We start from the raw sequence: 18,394 nt of genomic DNA on the forward strand, positions 1-18,394 counted from the left end.
TATGTTCCCAATTATAATCGTGTGTCGATAGAACTATAGAAATATATGGTTGCTGCAATGTTATCAAAGTCGGACACGCTGACGAAGATTTTAAAACCTTTCATGCTATCTCAGCCACCATTTTTAGTAAAAAAATGACTAATAAAATTCATGTTTCAATATAATAAATTCAGTGGCATACTTGTTGTTGATGTATACCCGACCTCCTTTGTTTCAGTTATTATTAGACTTAAAGAGCTTTTCTATTGCCTTCTTTGCATCATATTCATCAGAAATAAAACTTGTTTTTCATATGGACATTTAAACAAACAACTGATGTGCAACAAAAACTACAAACCCAATGCAAAAAAAAACTATGAATAAGATCATTTCATGTGCAATAATGTAACAATCATGACTTTTGACTATTTGACTATGTGTACATTTTGACTAAGCATTAGTAATCAATAAATGTTCTAGTGCAATTTAAGGTTCAATTGGATTCAATGTGTTCATATGGGTCAATTTATTGTTCAAGTTGAGAATTATGTACTAGTCAAGATAATTAATAGGTGTTAATCGATTTTTTTTACTTAAATGACATTCAAGCTAACTAGTAAAATGTAAATGGATCCTATCCATGGGTTGTGACCAAACCATGACCCACCCAAGTTAACCCACCCAAGTTAACCCAACCCTATCCCATTCTCCCCCACCCATTTCTCCATCTCTTTCTCTTTCTTATTTACTTACAACACACACACACACACACACACACACACACACACACACACTCAAGCTCTCTAATTTAATTCACAAATTTAATGGGTTCAAGTAGAATCATAACAAAATCATCATCCTCATAATCATTCTAGCATCATATCAAAAATTCAAGGTTTCAAGTACAAGAAAAAGCTCCATTTAGGTCAAATTCGGGTTTGGTTGCTTGTGGAAGTTTTGGTAAGTGATTTCTAGCTCAAATTCCTTATTTCAAGTTGTTAAGCATGTCTCTTAATTAAATCTAAGTGTGCTTGGTCGAATTCGGGTCAAAATCGATTTGGGTTCAAAGCTAGGGTTTCATTAGGGTTTGTGATGGTCAAGAACTATTTTGAGCAAAGATGGGTGTTAATAAGTGTGTTTTTGATGTGGGTTTTATCTATTTATGTTCAAAAATCGATTTAAAAGTATCCTTAATCAACAAGAAGTGAAAAATCGAAATGTGGGTGTTCTTGGGTTGTTTATGGCCGAATTTAAGCAAAGATTTGTGTTAATGGATCAAGTTTTGAAATGGATTGTGTTGATTGAAGTTAAAACATGTTATGTATGTCAAAAATTTAGTTTATGAACTGCTAATTAGAGCCTTGTGTCAAGATTTTGAGTTGAAATGGGTTTTGGATCGATCTTGGAAAATCTGCAGGCCATAACGCCCGTTAGGGATCTTAATGGCCGTTAGTCATTTGCCCCCCCGTAACGGCTGCCCCTGTAACGGCCGTTAGTCTTGTTAATGGCTGTTAGTATCTGAAGGGCGTGTAATGGCCGTTAGTCTTGGTAATGGCCATTAGTATCTGAAGGGCGTGATGGCCGTTACTTTTGGTAACTCCCGTTAAGAACTGGTTTTTATAACATTTTGAAAGGTTTATAACTTTTGATCCGTAAGTCCAATTGAGCCATATGACCTATCGTTAGAATCGTATGAGAGTCTAGTTTCTTGTGGTAACAATCATTTGGGTCGAATCTTCCTTCATTTTTAAAAATGTCGAGCCAAAGTGTCTTGTTCTTACTCGGGAAGATTATTATAGTGTCTGTGGGTTAGCGACTTGACTTGAACCACTAGACCAACTTGTCCTAGGGATTAGGGATGACATTGATGACATTATGTTATACATTGATAGGTCGGGAACGTTTGGTGATCAATTGACGTTGTAGCTCATTCTAACCTTAACATTTGCAAGGCAAAGGTGAGTTTTCGTATCTTCCCTTACTCTTTTAAAAGTCGGGCTGAAAAGTGTACTTCGTGCATGATGACAATTTGTAAATTACATGTTGTGTGAAGATTTTGATGACGTGCAATTATGTGTTTTCGATGTATGGTTACTTGTTTATGTATGATGAGTTTGTTTAGGATAGTTGGGTATATATGGAGGATGATAATGCCTTTGAAAGGTTGGAGATGTGGTGGGAAGGCTACGGGTGACCCTATATATAAACATCAAAGGCCTTTCAAAAAGTAGTATCATACGAAGTATATACACACGGCGTTTGGTTATGTGTGGACAATGATGGTCATGGATGATCAATTTATGTGCAATGAATGCAAATGAGGGTCATGATAACAATACAAACGGGCACTTTTAGTGCTTGATGACATTATACGGGTACAATACGTACTTGATGACAATTATGGATGACATGAGAACAATTGAGGGACATTGTGTGTAAGTGTGAGATCATTGGTCATGTTAGATACTTAATTGATGTCTAAACTCTTGTTCTTTATGTTTGCGTATGTGATGGATGACATTGGTACATGTTCTTGTTCCTTCTTTCCTACGAACTCACCAACCTAGTGTTGACATTGTTTAGTACACTTTTCAGGTAACCAAGATAACCCAAGAGCTTGATTGCATTGCTAGAAGTTGGACTATGACCATGGATCCGTGATTCATTTCCTATTGATGGGACTCGCTTAGGATCATGAGCCATCTTTTGATATCATTCTTGTAAAACTCTTGATGGTTGTATGCTCCTTGTGCTTTTGTAACTTGTAAACTAAATGTTGGGTTCACGGAATCCTTTTATTTTCATATAGTCTCGTTCTACGATAATTCCATCTTGTGTCATGCTTTTCGGTGCATTTCAAGCCTAGCTCGGGGTGTTACAAATAAACATAATTTTGAATGATTATATTAATCATCTGGGATCGTGGGGAATAGTATTCTGTTTTCTAGCATGTTTGAATTTTGGGTAATAAAGAAATAAGGTCGCGTTTGGTTCACAAAATTTGATGGAATCTGATGGAATTGGAATCACATTCCGTTGGATTGTTAACATTCCATCATTTGATGGAATCTCCATTCCTTGGGGATGAGGGAAGGAATTTCATTCCGTTTCTCACTTAAATCTTCAAAAAATCAAAAACATTCCGTCAAATTCCATTCCTTCATATTCCAATTCCTCTGACATATTTCATTCCTTCCTAAAACATTCTGTGAACCAAACGCGCCCTAAGTGTGCTGAATTGAATAGAAAAATGGAGGGCAAATTTGTCCTTCTATCTATTTTTCCGTGAATGATTAAAAGGTTTATGTGTAAAAATCAGCCTCCATAAACAAAGAAACAAAAAAGTAAAATAAAGTAAAGTAACTCCGAATGCCGTCTTCCACGGGTTTTGGGTCCCAATACCGTCTTCGACGGTGTATGAGGGAGGTTGATATGTAGACAGCCTTACCCCTACCAAAAGTAGAGAGGCTGCTTCCAGGTTCTACCATAGGTAGAAAAGGACCTCCAGCCTTGCTGGGAATGATGATCGAACCCATGACCTCTATTTCCAGAGACATGAGCTCTAACCACTGATCCAACCCAGTTGGTTTTTCCATAAAGAAAGAAAGAAACAAACAAACAAAACCTTTATATTCTATATACATGCCATTATATAATAACAAACATGGATCAAAAAATCAATCAACAATGAAATTAAAAACAAATTCAATTGGCCGAATCCAAAAGTAATTAGTAAAACAGTAATGCCAAGATTTCCAATTGGCCAAAGCCAATGATGGAGCTGGAACTATTCATGACAATCTCCACATCACTGTGTACTAAAACGATATGTTATTTTTCGTTTTTAACAATCAAACAAGATTTCGCTTATTTTATCTTGCTAGACTTCTCCTTAAATGATGCTTGTGTAATACTCGTTGTGTAATGTGTTACCTCTTTTTATACTCGTAATCTCATATTGCGTTAAACTTTCGGAAGATCTTAACAATCAATGTGTATTTGGGGAATCGGAATTGAGGAATTTGTTTTTAATTTCATTAACCTTTTTAATGGTTATTTTTTTGTCCATGTTTGCTTCAATTTGGTGGCATGCCTGGCGAATACAAGCGAAGGAGAATGCTTTTTTTTTTCTTGCAAACATGGGCGATTGGGTGTTTGGTATAAGTTTGAAAAGTCAACAGAGATGTTTGAAAGGGATGAGGGTAAGAAAGAAAATTCATGAGTACATTCCATAAACAAAGTAAAAATATCAATGTAAACATCACTTCTCAATCTCATAAAAATTATTTACCAATAAATAAATTCTAAACTAAAAATCAATATAATAACTAAAGCTTTTTTTGTTTTTTCTTTTAACGGCTAATTAATCATACTCTTACTTTAACTCGAATGTTTAAAATGAAATATAAAACTTTACAATAATATTTAAAATAATCCCCTCTTAAGATTTGAACTTTAATGAAAAACCGACATTTTCAATTGACATTTTCATTAAATTTCAACATTTTTTTTTTATCTATATGCGTTATATTAATAAAATGATACAAATTTACTATGAAAGTTAAGTATGTGAAGGATTGATCACTAAAATCTTTTTATAATATATATATATATCTACATCATGCATGTCTTTTTCTACATATACTTAAACTTATTTAATTATATGTAAATTAAAATATAACATTATTGTTTTTCAAACACATTTTATTTACAATTTATCAATATACGATATCATAAAATGTTAGTATTTTATTAGTTATATATGTGTTTATCCGCATATTACGCGGATATAATCTAGTTAGCTAATAATAAATAAACTAATAGAGCTTTTGCCTCTAAAAGAAAACATTTACATCTTTGAAATTAAGACGTAACGAGATATGTGACCTGGGCGTTGCCGCAGAGATATTACGTGTATGTACATGATAGCATATAAAATTAATAAGATTTTCCAGATGTTTATTGTGTGCGATAATATGTAAGATTTATTATATATTTTCAGGATCATTTTATATAACATTTAAATGTCGTGAGGATTACAAAGATGCTAGCAGCTTCTCATTTACTTGTAGTTATCATACAACATAAAAGTGAAAAAAGTCGTACATAATATAAGTAAACTTTGTTAAATTAGAAGTAATGTTTTATGTTAGTTACAAAAATGTAACATAAGTTAATCTGTCAATTTAGAAACCCATATAGCATTTAATGATCGTTAAAACCCATTGGAGAAAAGTACCTAACTCTCTGTTAGAGAAAAAGGATCTGCTTTGCAGCAGTTTTTGTAACTCACGTTGAACAGTCAAATAGATCTTAACGATCGTTAGTTGAAGACGACCATTCTTGTAAGCATAATAAACCAAGGGGCATAAGTTGTTGAAGGAAGAAAAGAAATATAAAAAAATATACAAACTTAACGATCGTTAGTTGAAGAGGACCATTATTGTAAGCATAATAGACCAAGGGGCATAAGTTTTAGAAGAAAGAAAAGAAATAAAAAAAATTGCATGCAAAACGATTCATTCATTTTAGGATAGTTATAATATAATTTGACTCGAAAAAAAATAAATGTAGGTCTAAATTGACTAGTGGCACGTTAAAAGTAATTTGAAAAATACAGTTTTAATTTTTTTTTTTCCTGTTGTATGATAAGTAGACAAGTTGAAAGTAATCTGAAAAACATAAATTAAAATTTTTTTTCCCCAGATGATGTCATAATAAATGAATATTGAGTAACTAATATCTTTTTTGCTAATTAGACAATTTGTAAAATATGCTAAAGTGTTTAATGAACCTTTAAGTGAAATGGGAATGTAGTTATTAGAACAAGCAATAATTAATTGGTGAAAAGGTTATAATTTCATTCCATGTGAGGGTTTATATATGCTTATAATTTACATATAAACCCTTTAACTAATTACAAGCAAGTACATAATTATTTACAAGACAAACCCCTTAATCTAAATATACTAAACACCAAGGACATATTAAATACAAGTTTACAAAACACGCACTACAAAATATAAAGTTAACACAATTATATAAAAAACAAGCAAAAGAGAAGATAATGAAACAACTAGAAAACCATTTTATATATTAATCGGTTATTATAAATATATATTTCAAATGGAATAGGATTTAAACTAAATTAAATACTTCTTTCTATTTTAATTGTCCAAATTTAGTTGTAAGTTTTCTGTCTTTAATTTTGACCATATATTTTTGTTTGTATTTTATAACATTTTGATATAAAATATATAAATAAGTTGAGTTTTTAATATATTTTTCGTTAATATAAATTTCATCCACTAATATATAACACAAACAAAAATATTTACGGTTAAAGTTTAAAAAAAACTTAAAAACTCAAAATAAGATATTTAAAATGAGACAAAGTGAGTATATTCAAAGATTAGCTTTAATTTTTTTTTTTTCTCAAATAACAACATAATATTAACAGAAACTCATACCAATTGTACAAACTGAGACAAAAAAAGACTTCATACATAAAAGTTATGTTACCGATTTTCACTCTATAGGCATTTTTGTTTTCATATAACCTCCAAAGAAAGTTAAATCACACTAATCAATAAAATTGCTTGAACAAATATTGTTAATTCACAACAAATTTCTTGACACCTGCACCAATTCACGTCATCATAAAGCAGCACCCATTTGTAGATAGCAAAACACAGTTCACATATCCTTTAGCTTTGAATAGTTTATTTGAAGAAATTGATGATATGATGCGTTTTTTTCATGGTCTGAATTTCAAGAAAAAAGTTTTCCTTTTTTAAAGTTGAATTGTACTAAAAGTGAATATACCTTATTTATACATATGGACCTAGCAATTACCTATTTGAACATCTAATCTATCAATTTAGACATTTGATTTTATTTGACACAATTTATACACATTTTGGGGTTTCGCTTACAAAAGTTTCACACAATTTTTAAGATTCGAGATGATGTTTTTTGTTTTCCTTCATTTTCTTTGCGGTTATTGAAAGCAAATGAGAGCACGTAGATATATCGATCTACTCTTGGGAAAGAATTGAATCTTGAGTTGTTTAAGGCTTAAGCAAGGCATCATGGTGAAAATATGCCACGCATTAAATGCTAGAGTAACGATATTAACAGAAAGTTACATCTCTTATTTATAGGGAGATGATGGTATATGTGAGGTAAGATCATCTTTCCAGCAAACAATAGTCAAGTGATGATGAAGGCTTTTTGGTATCTAGTTCATAAAATTCATATACTGTATGAGCCACTGTCACGGTTTCTTAGAAATAGAAAACCGTTTGTTGTGTATAATTAAGATAAGTAGTGTTGTCATCAACACATAAGGTATCAGTAACAAGGGCCTCATATCGGCGTGAAAATGGAAAGTTATATTAAAAGCCCATCATGGTCTGTTGCAGCTTTCAATGTGGTCTCGATGTTCGATCTCGTGGTGTGTTTGGGATCGTGGTGTTATAAACATGCTTTAAAAATAATAAAACCATTTTGTAAAGATTAACCGGTTAAGGTTAAAATGGCATGATACCTGAAAGGTATTTAGGCTCACGACATAGTTACTTAAACTCTTACGAGTCGAGTCGATTTACAACAAAAACAAGGCGACTCGTTAGGTGACTCATTTTTCTCCTAACTCTTACAAGTCGCGGTATAAACTGGGACCGAGTCATTACGAGTCACAAACTTAGAATTGTTATTAGTTTAATAATATGGTTATATATTACTTTCTATATTTATGCTTACATTATTTTACGTGTAGGTGAGTGGGGCTTCTTTTTGAAAAAGGGGGAGTGAGGGTCAGAAGAATATGTGAGTGATTCATACACAGCGTCTAACTATTGATGCTTTTTGATTCATTTAGTATGAATTTGGAAATAAATCGAAGGTTGACTCAAAAATATCGTATATGTAATATTTTGGTAAATATATTAGGATAACCAACTTATATTTAGTTTTAAATACGTCATATATATAATTATACAATATTATGTTTTCGAGTCGAGTCAAAAGTTACGAATCGACAAATATGCCTCACCGTGTTTCCATCAATTTACATCCTTTTGCAGATTATTATAATGAAATGATATATCAACCACATCTTTTTATCATATACAACAATAAATATATGTTCTATGCTTTTTTTTTTTAATATAACAATACATATAATTTTATACCGTTATATATTAATATGTGTATTTGTAGTGTATTCCTCATAAAGTATTAAGTATTGTATAAATACGAATGATGCCATGATGGTAACTGATAGAGTTGAATTTATATCATAAGATAAAATTGACGAAAAAAATAAAAAAGGTTACAAAATATTCGAAAACAATGCTTCATATATAGATACTCCACCCCACCCCGAATCTTGCAAGCCATTGAGAACCATTCGATTATATAACTCTTGTACGCTCCTATAGTCTATGGCAATCCCGGCCCCGCCCATTTTCGTTTGATCCAAAAGAGGTCAAAGTGGGCCAACACGAAAGACTACATATGCAGATATGCTCATTGACAATAGTTTGTGACTTTGGGTTCCTTTTCTCTTTTAGACTACTTGTAATAAAGGTCCAAGCGGACCACTATAGACACCGAAAACGGCCCGTTTGACAAGAGTTTGGGAGAAAAACTTCAACGACTACAAGTGTTTAATAAAGTGACGATGATAGCTTGGTCATTAGCTACCTTATATGATCTCGTTGTAGTGCGTACAACAACAGTCTTTGTCAAAAAGTACATATTCGCCGTTTCGTAGAAGAAAACGTCAAGATCTATACAACCATCGCTAGACGCCTAAAACAGTACATCAAAGATAGATATACAACTTCGATTGCATACGGTATGAGTTATTCAACCCAACTTACCAAGAGTCCAAGAGTGGTCCATTTGGACCCAACCTAATTAAGTCCATTTCTCCAGTTATCAATCTCCCACTAGGCCACTAGCACAAACTCCTACGAACCCATGCCCTTCAAACTTCAAAAGTTGTCTTCTTTTTTTTTTTTTTTTCTTCCTTTGGTCCATATATGACTTTTGGAGCCTACAGTGTACATAAGAACCAATCTATAAATTAGTTGTGCACTTAAAGATAGGGACTTGCAAAGCTTATCTATATTTGATCGAAACAGACTATTTTGAAATCGTAAGATTCTGTATTTTTAAAATCCTGATTAATAATATTTCAAAAGTTGGTTCTGGTTCTAGGATAGACCGGATATATATATATTCTTATGGTAATTTACATAGTTGGTCTTAAAGTAAAACAATACTAGCGATGGACCAACAAATAATTGGCCTGCTCCATCCAACTAAAAGGACACCACAACTAAAGAACGAACGAGCAATACCTTAAAGAAATTTAGAGCCCATTTCATAACAAAAATAAGCCTACACTATTAGTAACCTAACCCAACTATTTTAATTAAACCTTCCTCACGAAATAATGTTCCAGAGTATAGAAATCCAAAATCCCAAATAGTCTAGTTTAGTTATAAAGAAATATGTAAAGGTTTCTGGTTCAAATTTTATTTAGTCATATTTAGAGATAGTCATATGTATTTAATATTTATTTATGGTGGATTTCGGTGAGTTTCTCATTCACATCCATGGGTAATATGAATTTTTCATCGAGAAATTTAAGTTATAGATGACATTTTTAACGTGGACCTAATTAAAACAATGTATGCTAAAATTTCCAATATTCACGGACATCACACCTTTCAAAAAGAAAAAAAATGGACCTAGCACTTTAAATTGTTTATGAATTTTGAAAATGACATATTGTCTAGTAATGAAGTACAACAATTGATGTTAATTATTTTGTTGAATTATTTTGTTTCACATTAACTGGGAAAGTTATATAATTCGTATAATGAACTAAAGTGCCTTCTATGCATATGCTAAAATCAAGTTTCATTTCTATTATTTATCAAAAGTAACTTTTCATTTCTATTATTTATCCTTATTTATTATTATTATTACAGCTAAAATTTGATTCCCGTACATTTAAAGCATGCCTACTAAATGAAATGGTAGATGTCTACGAACACTTTCCTAACTAATAAGGTTCCAGAATGCTTTCTTAGTCAGGATTTTTTTTTTTTTTTTAATAATTTTTTTTTAAAGTTAGTTTCGATTCAGACGTGCTGCAGACAATTTTAACTAAAAAATCGCTGGACTTCCAACCCCTTCTTCATGGAAAATATCTTCAGATGAGAAAATCAAGGCTCAAACCCGGGAGCTTGAGAAAATTCACCTCCGGGGCCCAAAAGATACTCCTGGCCAACCCACCTAAGTGGGCTGATTATACTTAGTTAGTTCTACGTTAAAAGTAATAGACTTTAATTACGAGGAAAAAGCTCCTTTTAAAGAAATGTCTATTGCAAGAATTATTTTATAAACCCAAAAAGTAGTTGATCATTATATAATCCTAACTCATATACTATGATAAAAATGATATTATGTCTCATTATAAGTGATATAATAATTTTGTTAATAAAAGTAGCGATACACTAATATAACAATGATATAACGTTTTCTTACATGGAGATACATTAACAGAACACTTGCGTATCATGCTTGTTTTAGTAACTAGTACTAATATCTACTAGCCTTGTACCCGCGCGATGCGGCGGAATATAGGAAAAAACGCTGGTTAATTAACGATACTCGCGCGATTACCGGATCACAATATCTATGGCGGTGGCTATGTGTGTTTTAAAGGAAGGTGGTTCTGAGGGGATGTATGTGTGTGTTTTGTTCTGGGGTGATGTATGGACGTGTTTTTTGGTATAATATGGGAGCAGCTTCAGGGGAAGGGAGACAAATTGGGCGTAAGGTTTTCTTAAGGGTATTTTCGATATTTCAGGATTAAAGTGTTTGGTGGTAATGTAAGTTAAAAGGGTAAAATAAGAAATTTAAAGGTAAAGTGTTTAATTTGGAGAGGGTAGTTTGTTTATATAGGGAGTATAGATACGATGTACGGTAGTCATATAAATTGTATCATAAAGAAATTCGAATGTGCCCTATACATGATTCGTGCATATAAAATAAATTGTGGTTAAAGTAAATCGATGAGCGAAGCTAAATTATAATAAACATTAATGATAAATATAACATATGGTTAGTTAGAGTTTTGGATTTACCTTAAATTTTTAGAACCACATCAAAATCCGAACTTGTAAGCATAGTGGATGATAACAAATAGTCTTATGATTTCGGATCGTAAACTCAAAATTTTAAAGTATTCATGTTAATAATTTATTATAAGTAATATAAGTAATAGGAGTTGAGAAATTGAGAAAGAAAAAGAGACAATTTATTAATGGGAAAACGATCAATCAAATAAGGTTATACAGTAATATCTTTTGTATTAATAAGCAAAAAGAGAGAGTTTAGTTATAAGTCTAATAAGGAAATTGAATTTTTATACAGCTAAAAAGAGCTAATTTAATAAAATAAATAAATTAAAAAGCTACGTGTCGATTAAGGATTACACCAGGTGTCGTTTTTAAAATATGTCAATCTTGTTTTAGTTTATTGATAGAAGATAGCCCCAATCGCCCACTCAGAGAGATATATATGTATATCGAGATGATCTTTTATATTGTACCCAATCTCAAGATTAGTTCTATACAAAACAATGCAAAAATATGTAGATGCAATAGTTAAATAATGAAGAGCCATATCAGTCAATCGTTAACTTTGGGTTTGTAGATGTCTGATAAGTTGAATCAGTCAAATTTAATTTTTCTTGTTTCATCTGAGAATATCCATTCATGCGAAACCGATTTGTTTCTATTTCCACTTTCCGTAAGCAAGTACGGGTTTTTTCTGCTGAGAGTTGGAGACTTGGAGTAATCATAAAATATATAGTAATGTTGATATATATATATTTTTTTTGGTGTAAAAGACACTTTGAATTAATGTATAGATAGACTCTAGAGTGAGTTTTAGTCTTACAAATAAATAACTAGTGGATATAGAGAAAGTTTCAAAATTTAACCAAGTATGTTTCCCTATAATCAACAAGGAGTTAGCCAGCCTAGTGGTAAGAAAAACACTTGATAACCTTAAAGTCTCAGGTTCGATCCTCGCTTGGCACATAAAATAACCCCTTTAAGGTATTGGTTACCAATGAAGCCTAGACCTACATGTAAAGTTTAAATACGCGGGTTCAGTCCTTCGGGATGCCAAAATCATGTGGAGATTAGAATGAAGGTATTGTACCGGCATCGTATGACTCATACGAAGTGAGTCGATGAGTATTTAATTGTAGTACTAGAGCTTAGGTTCCCTCCATTAGCCCTTTTAATATTAGCCCTTTTAGTATGTTTCCCTACAATGAGAATGGAAACTACAATAACTTATAAATTGAAAATAAATTTTAATGAAATCTTGTGAATTAGATAATTCGAAACGGTCAATTGGTAAACTGGTTTTTATTTCTTTCTAAAAGTATGATTTGTATATACATCTCACTGTTCCACAATTACAGATTAGGACAATATTTACAATGGAAAGTGATAATTGTATCACAAATTTTGATGCATTTACCACATTATATAAGTTTTATAGTATATTGTACAAGTATATAATGCATAACAGTGGTAAATTTATCAAATTTTGTGATACAAATATCACTCCCCGTTTAAAATACACTAGTTTACAATAAAATTTATTCTGATCCTTCCAACTTCCTTGTTTCACTCTAGCTAGTTATTTATACCATAATAAGAATAAGAATGTTAATGTCTACATTACCAATCGAAATTTATGAATAATAATCCTCAATTTAATTGACACCAGAATTAATTGGTTTTGAAAAACTATTAACCGGCCGGACATCACATTTAGGCGAGAATTATATTATTCTAGTACACTAAATTCATGCACATATTCACTTCCTATATATAGACCAAGATGTTCCCATTACAAATTCATCACATATATACCCATCGAATTTCTCACCTTTTCGATCATCAATTATTGGTGTTTTTTCGACACTCTTTCTGCAGCACGGCCTTTTCTTACAGAGATGCATGCCCAACTAGAAAAATGGTTGATCGCCGTATATGTGATTGCAACAATGTTTGTGTCAAATTCGAGTTGCTATAATAATAATAATAATAATAATAATAATGCAGGTCATGATGATCAAGTTAAGCCCCACCATACTGTTCCATGTTTCTTCATATTCGGGGATTCATTGGTAGACAACGGAAATAATAACAGAATGGTGTCCATGGCTAGAGCAGATTACTTGCCTTATGGCATTGATTTCCAAAGTGGCCCCACCGGAAGGTTTTCCAATGGCAAAACCGTCGTAGATGCTATCAGTAATATATACACTCACTATTAATAATGTCATTATCAATGTAGTACATTATTAAGCTATACATTTTTAACATGCTCGATATATCGACTTAATTTGCAGCTGAGCTTTTAGGCCTTGATGATTACATCCAACCCTTTGCAAACAGTAGCGGGCGTGACTTCCTTAGAGGCGTAAATTATGCCTCAGCAGCCGCAGGAATCAGGGACGAAACTGGCCAACAATTGGTATATATATTATTGTCTCATTCGTTACTTTTATGTACGTAGTTAAATTATAGTATCATATAGCTAGTGATAATTTTGTATGTTTTTATTTTGGGTTTATATGGTAATTAATTAGGGTGCTCGCATTAGCTTTGGGGGACAAGTAAATAATTATGTATCTACGGTTTCTGAAGTGGTACGTATACTTGGAAGCGTAGATGCGGCTTCAAACCATCTCAAACAATGCATATTTTCGGTCGGGATGGGAAGCAACGACTACTTGAATAATTACTTCATGCCCGATTACTATGACACTAATCGCAAATACTCCATCAAACAGTATGCCGATTCTCTCATCCATCAATACGCTAAGCAAATCAGAGTAAGTCGTCATTATCACATGCATACATGTGTTAGATTATTAAAAGTCAAACTGCTTTATACCTTATATATAGTACGTTTTGAACCTTTGTGGATATAATACAGTATTTATGGTACGTGTAGATATTGTACAACTACGGAGCAAGGAAGTTTGTTTTCAATGGGATTGGGCAGATTGGGTGCAGCCCGAACGCATTGGCACTGCACAGCCAAGACGGATTCACGTGCGTTGCTAAGATCAACTCGGCTAATCAAATGTTTAACCGACGGTTAATATCTCTAGTTGACAACCTTAACAAGAACTTACCCGATGCTAAATTCACCTATATCAACACTTATGGCATTTTCCAGGACCTGATTGACCATCCTCAAAAATATGGTACCTATATGTTTTACTGATCATACCTTACTTTTGATTATACATTCTTGATTACTATTACAAACTATAAAGACTTTTGTGTGATATATATATAATTAATTTGTTTGATGAAATTAAATAAATTAAATTGGTGCAGGATTTAAGGTGACAAATCGAGGGTGCTGTGGAGTAGGGAGAAACAATGGCCAAATTACATGCCTTCCATTTCAAACACCTTGTGTAAATCGAAATGAATATCTTTTTTGGGATGCTTTCCATCCATCGGAAGCTGCGGCTATGATTGTTGCTTCCAGATCTTATAACGCTAAGTCGTCCTCCGATGTCTACCCATTCGATATTCGACGTTTGGCTCAGCTATATACTAATTATTAAATTTCATTTCTTACTCGATCTCCATCGGTCGTTATCATAGCAATGCAAGGAACTTCATCATCATTTTATGATTGCAATGCAGGGATATATAGTTAAAGTTAAGAAATAAGATACCAAAATGTGAATTAATCCTTAGGATCCAAATCTAATTGAAAGCCTAGCTACATAAAAATGTATTATTTGTTGTACGGTTAACTTTGTTTGCTAAAATAATATAAAGGATTTATTACTAATCTATCTACGATATGTTAACAACAATTAATACACTATAAGCATCTCTTTATTTTAAGTAAAGATTTATCGTTTAAATTTGAATTGAATTTTATTGTTATAAGTTATAACTAATACAATGTATTTTCAATAATAAACCTTCTATACTATATAATGTTTATTCAAACTATAGATAATGGTATTGACTTATTTACATATTTGATCATCCTTCAATTCATTTTAACAATTTTAATAATTTAGACACTACTAAAAAACTAACTTCCAGCGACGACAAATTTCCGATCGAAAATTTGTAGGAAAGCAATGTTATCGAGCCATTTCCGACGAAAACTTGTTGTCGGGAAAACCCTCCTCGGAAACAATTACTAACGAAAGTTTCCGACGAATATTTTATTTTCTTACAAATTTTGTCGTCGGAATATGCAACTAACTATATCTAAAATAATTAATAATTAGTCCAAAAGTTGGTTTTTACGATGTATTTCCGACAAATTTAATGTTGGTAACTCATCGGAAATATAGTTAACGTTTCCAACGAATTACTATTAAAAATTTGTGTCGCAAATTCGCTAGTAATATATTATAATTTCCGATGAATTTCCAATGAAATTTATTATTTTTTTTATATATATAATATTTTAAAATTTAATAATTTTGTCGGAAATCTATTAGAAATTACATATAGGTATCCAAAAGAATAGGAAAAGATCCTTCACTAATTAATATGAATGATACAAAAGCAGATTAAATAATCTAGCATAGGTCGAAATATATTTTGTATGTAATATCCAAAACATACAAAAGTAATGCCATCCGAAGTATGGAAGCATCAAAAGTATTCGAACATCTAAAATATGTAACAACCACGAACTACATTAATGCTAGCCTACATCATTAATTACTAGTCGGGATGTGGAACAAAAGTATACAAAATATCCGACATACCAAGTTTTATCCATCAACAAGAACAAATTACTAGGTAGGAGGTGGAAGTTGTCGTTGACCATGCAACATCTTATTAAGCTTTGCCACCTTAGCTTCCATTTCTTCCCCAAGAACCGGTTGTTTTGCAACCTCCTCTTCTATCAAGTCCAAGTTAGCAATCATTTTCTTCTCTCTCAGCTGTGGCTTTCTCCCACTCCTCCGTGACTTTCTCTCGCTGCTCTGCTATTTTGTCCCTTTCCTCTAGCTGAGTTTTGATTTTTTCAACCTACAGATGTTCACAATTTAACTAAAAGAAAGTAGTTGATGTATATATGTCATGGGGTTTAATGAAAGATTATACAGTAAATACATGAGGTGACGCTACAGTTTAAAAAAAAAAAGATTTCATTGTGAGATTTAGAATGCTTGGCATATGTGTTTGTGCTGACAACTCTTTGCAAATACGATGTATTAACAAAAAAAATATAATAAAATAAAAAAGAAACTATTTTCACCATTATACTTATCATGTCATAGATTACCCACTTAATTTGTAATCAACTACTAACTAGTTATAATAATGCATGAACAAATAAATCAATCATATTAAAAGCTATGTATTTCAAAGAAATAAAGATAGTGATTATTGCTTCATGAACAACTAGATATCGTATTTATAAAAGCTATGTATACTTAGGTAAAGAGTGATAAACGCCTAATCCGTACTACTTTAAGATATGAAAACGAACATGTTTTGTGAATGTTAATAGACGATTAGGGCGTTTTTATGTTTGTTTAAGTGTTTCAGGTCTTTGGTGACAAATTGAAGTTAAATGAATCATAAACAAGTCAAGCAAAGTCAAGAAGTGTCAAGGAAAAAATCTGGAAAATTGCCATTTCTTGAGGGCAGTCTCAGACGACCAGGAGGCAGTCTGGGACGGCCATAGCTGCACCAAAATTCCGAATTTAAAGGGTTTTATTAATTTTCAGTTTATAACTCCCTCATGGACGACTTTGGAAGTTACCACTTCATATTTTCTCATCCTTGGGCAGTTTCCTAACACACACAACACCCCAATTTCATCATCAATTCATATTTTCATGGAGATCAAAGCCTTAATTGAAGAATCAATGATGAAGATTATAGGCTAGGTTTTCTTTGATCATTCTCATGTGAACAATTATGTAAGACTTTTATGTTCAACCTTTCTCATATTCATGTTGGATTAGATGTTTAATTCTTAATTGTGTTTTGCATCTAATGTTGTTTGGATTTAAATGAATGATTACATGTTTATGACTTTGAATGAAATTCATCCATCTTTTGGTTCCAAATTATTGTTAATCATGGATTATTGAAAGAATCTCTCATGAACTTGTAATTCTATTTTAATGAATTGAAAATCTAGTTGTGTCAATTCCTCGGTTTTTCATTATCGTGAATCATCACAACCGATTACTTTAGTTCTTAAGTTCATTCATTCCAAACATTATAATGAATCATGTCTATGTGATTTCCAACGAATATAAGTTAGGTTACATATTTGAAAGCATAATTGGGAGCATGGGAATGGTCTACGTTGTTAGTTGAAGTATTTTGTTAAGTTTATGCTCAACTTTAGTTTTAATCAAACAAATCAACAATCAATCGGTTTTAAGTTTATGTCTAGTTTAATCAACTATGTAAAATTGATTGACACTTTCCTTTGATTCCCTGTGGATACGATACTCAACTTACCCATACTAGTTATAGGTATTTAGTTTATATATTTGATTGGTCCAACGACATCGATCAAAGAGCACAATAAGGAACAATACTATGGATACTTTGGTAAAGAGCACATTAAGGAACTAGATGCAGGTAAATTTACCTCTGCTATAGATGTCAAACTCGAGTGACAGGACGAGGCAGTACTAGGCGTGGAAGGTGTACAAGATACAACCAATTACGGGTCCTCTGGCATCGCAAATCCTACCAAACTTCCTCTTTTGAGACCTCCACATGCTTGTACCCATAAATCATAATCACCAATAAGGGGCTGATTCGACTTTTCTGATTCATATTTCTCCTCCAGTAACTCTTTATATTTTTCCTATAAAAGATGATTTTATATTAACACTTCTTTAATGTACTACAATAAACTGAAACCTTTCCCGTTAACTGGAAATTAGTTGAAAAATTGGAAAATTACCGTTGTTCTTTTTGCTTTCTCAGTAACGTAGATGTTGACCCTCAAGGTTTCTTTCTCGTATGACATGTCTTGTACCAATTGAACGACGTCACGCAACCACCCTTTTCTTTTTCCTACAAATTTAGTTTAATAAGAACTAACGCAAGTAGTGATACCCATCGTCGGTGATACCCATTTTTCGAGTAGTGAAAGATAACAAATAAATTTAAGTTTTCGGTTCTTTACTAGTTTATAAACATATAATTCTTTAATTACGCATAGAAATACCTGAGAGTATCGCTATTAACACCAATCATTTTTCTTTTATTTATTTTTTGTTGTGTTTAAGACCCAAAAGATTGAACAAAATGAGGTTATTTAGTATGTGACCATC

The 18,394-nt window shown here is 32.1% G+C and overlaps 1 protein-coding gene and 1 long non-coding RNA gene across 2 annotated transcripts; one reads left to right on the forward strand and one right to left on the reverse strand.

Annotated features, from left to right (window-relative positions):
• Positions 1–12,968: 12,968 nt before the first annotated feature.
• LOC122594001 (GDSL esterase/lipase At4g18970-like) lies at positions 12,969–14,909 on the forward strand. Its single transcript, XM_043766472.1, has 5 exons — positions 12,969–13,340; positions 13,439–13,563; positions 13,679–13,924; positions 14,047–14,302; positions 14,439–14,909. The coding sequence occupies exons 1-5, from the start codon at positions 13,040–13,042 to the stop codon at positions 14,672–14,674; spliced, it is 1,164 nt and encodes a 387-aa protein (XP_043622407.1). The 5' UTR covers positions 12,969–13,039; the 3' UTR covers positions 14,675–14,909.
• Positions 14,910–15,751: 842 nt separating this feature from the next.
• On the reverse strand, positions 15,752–18,128 carry LOC122590570. The gene is made up of 3 exons (XR_006322537.1): positions 18,022–18,128; positions 17,701–17,922; positions 15,752–16,115 (listed from the first exon to the last, which is right to left on the reverse strand). It is a non-coding gene; the product is annotated as an uncharacterized LOC122590570 (long non-coding RNA).
• Between the last annotated feature and the right edge of the window lie 266 nt (positions 18,129–18,394).

Source organism: Erigeron canadensis, chromosome 3 (genome assembly GCF_010389155.1).
Source record: "Erigeron canadensis isolate Cc75 chromosome 3, C_canadensis_v1, whole genome shotgun sequence".
NCBI classification, from domain to species: Eukaryota; Viridiplantae; Streptophyta; class Magnoliopsida; order Asterales; family Asteraceae; genus Erigeron; species Erigeron canadensis.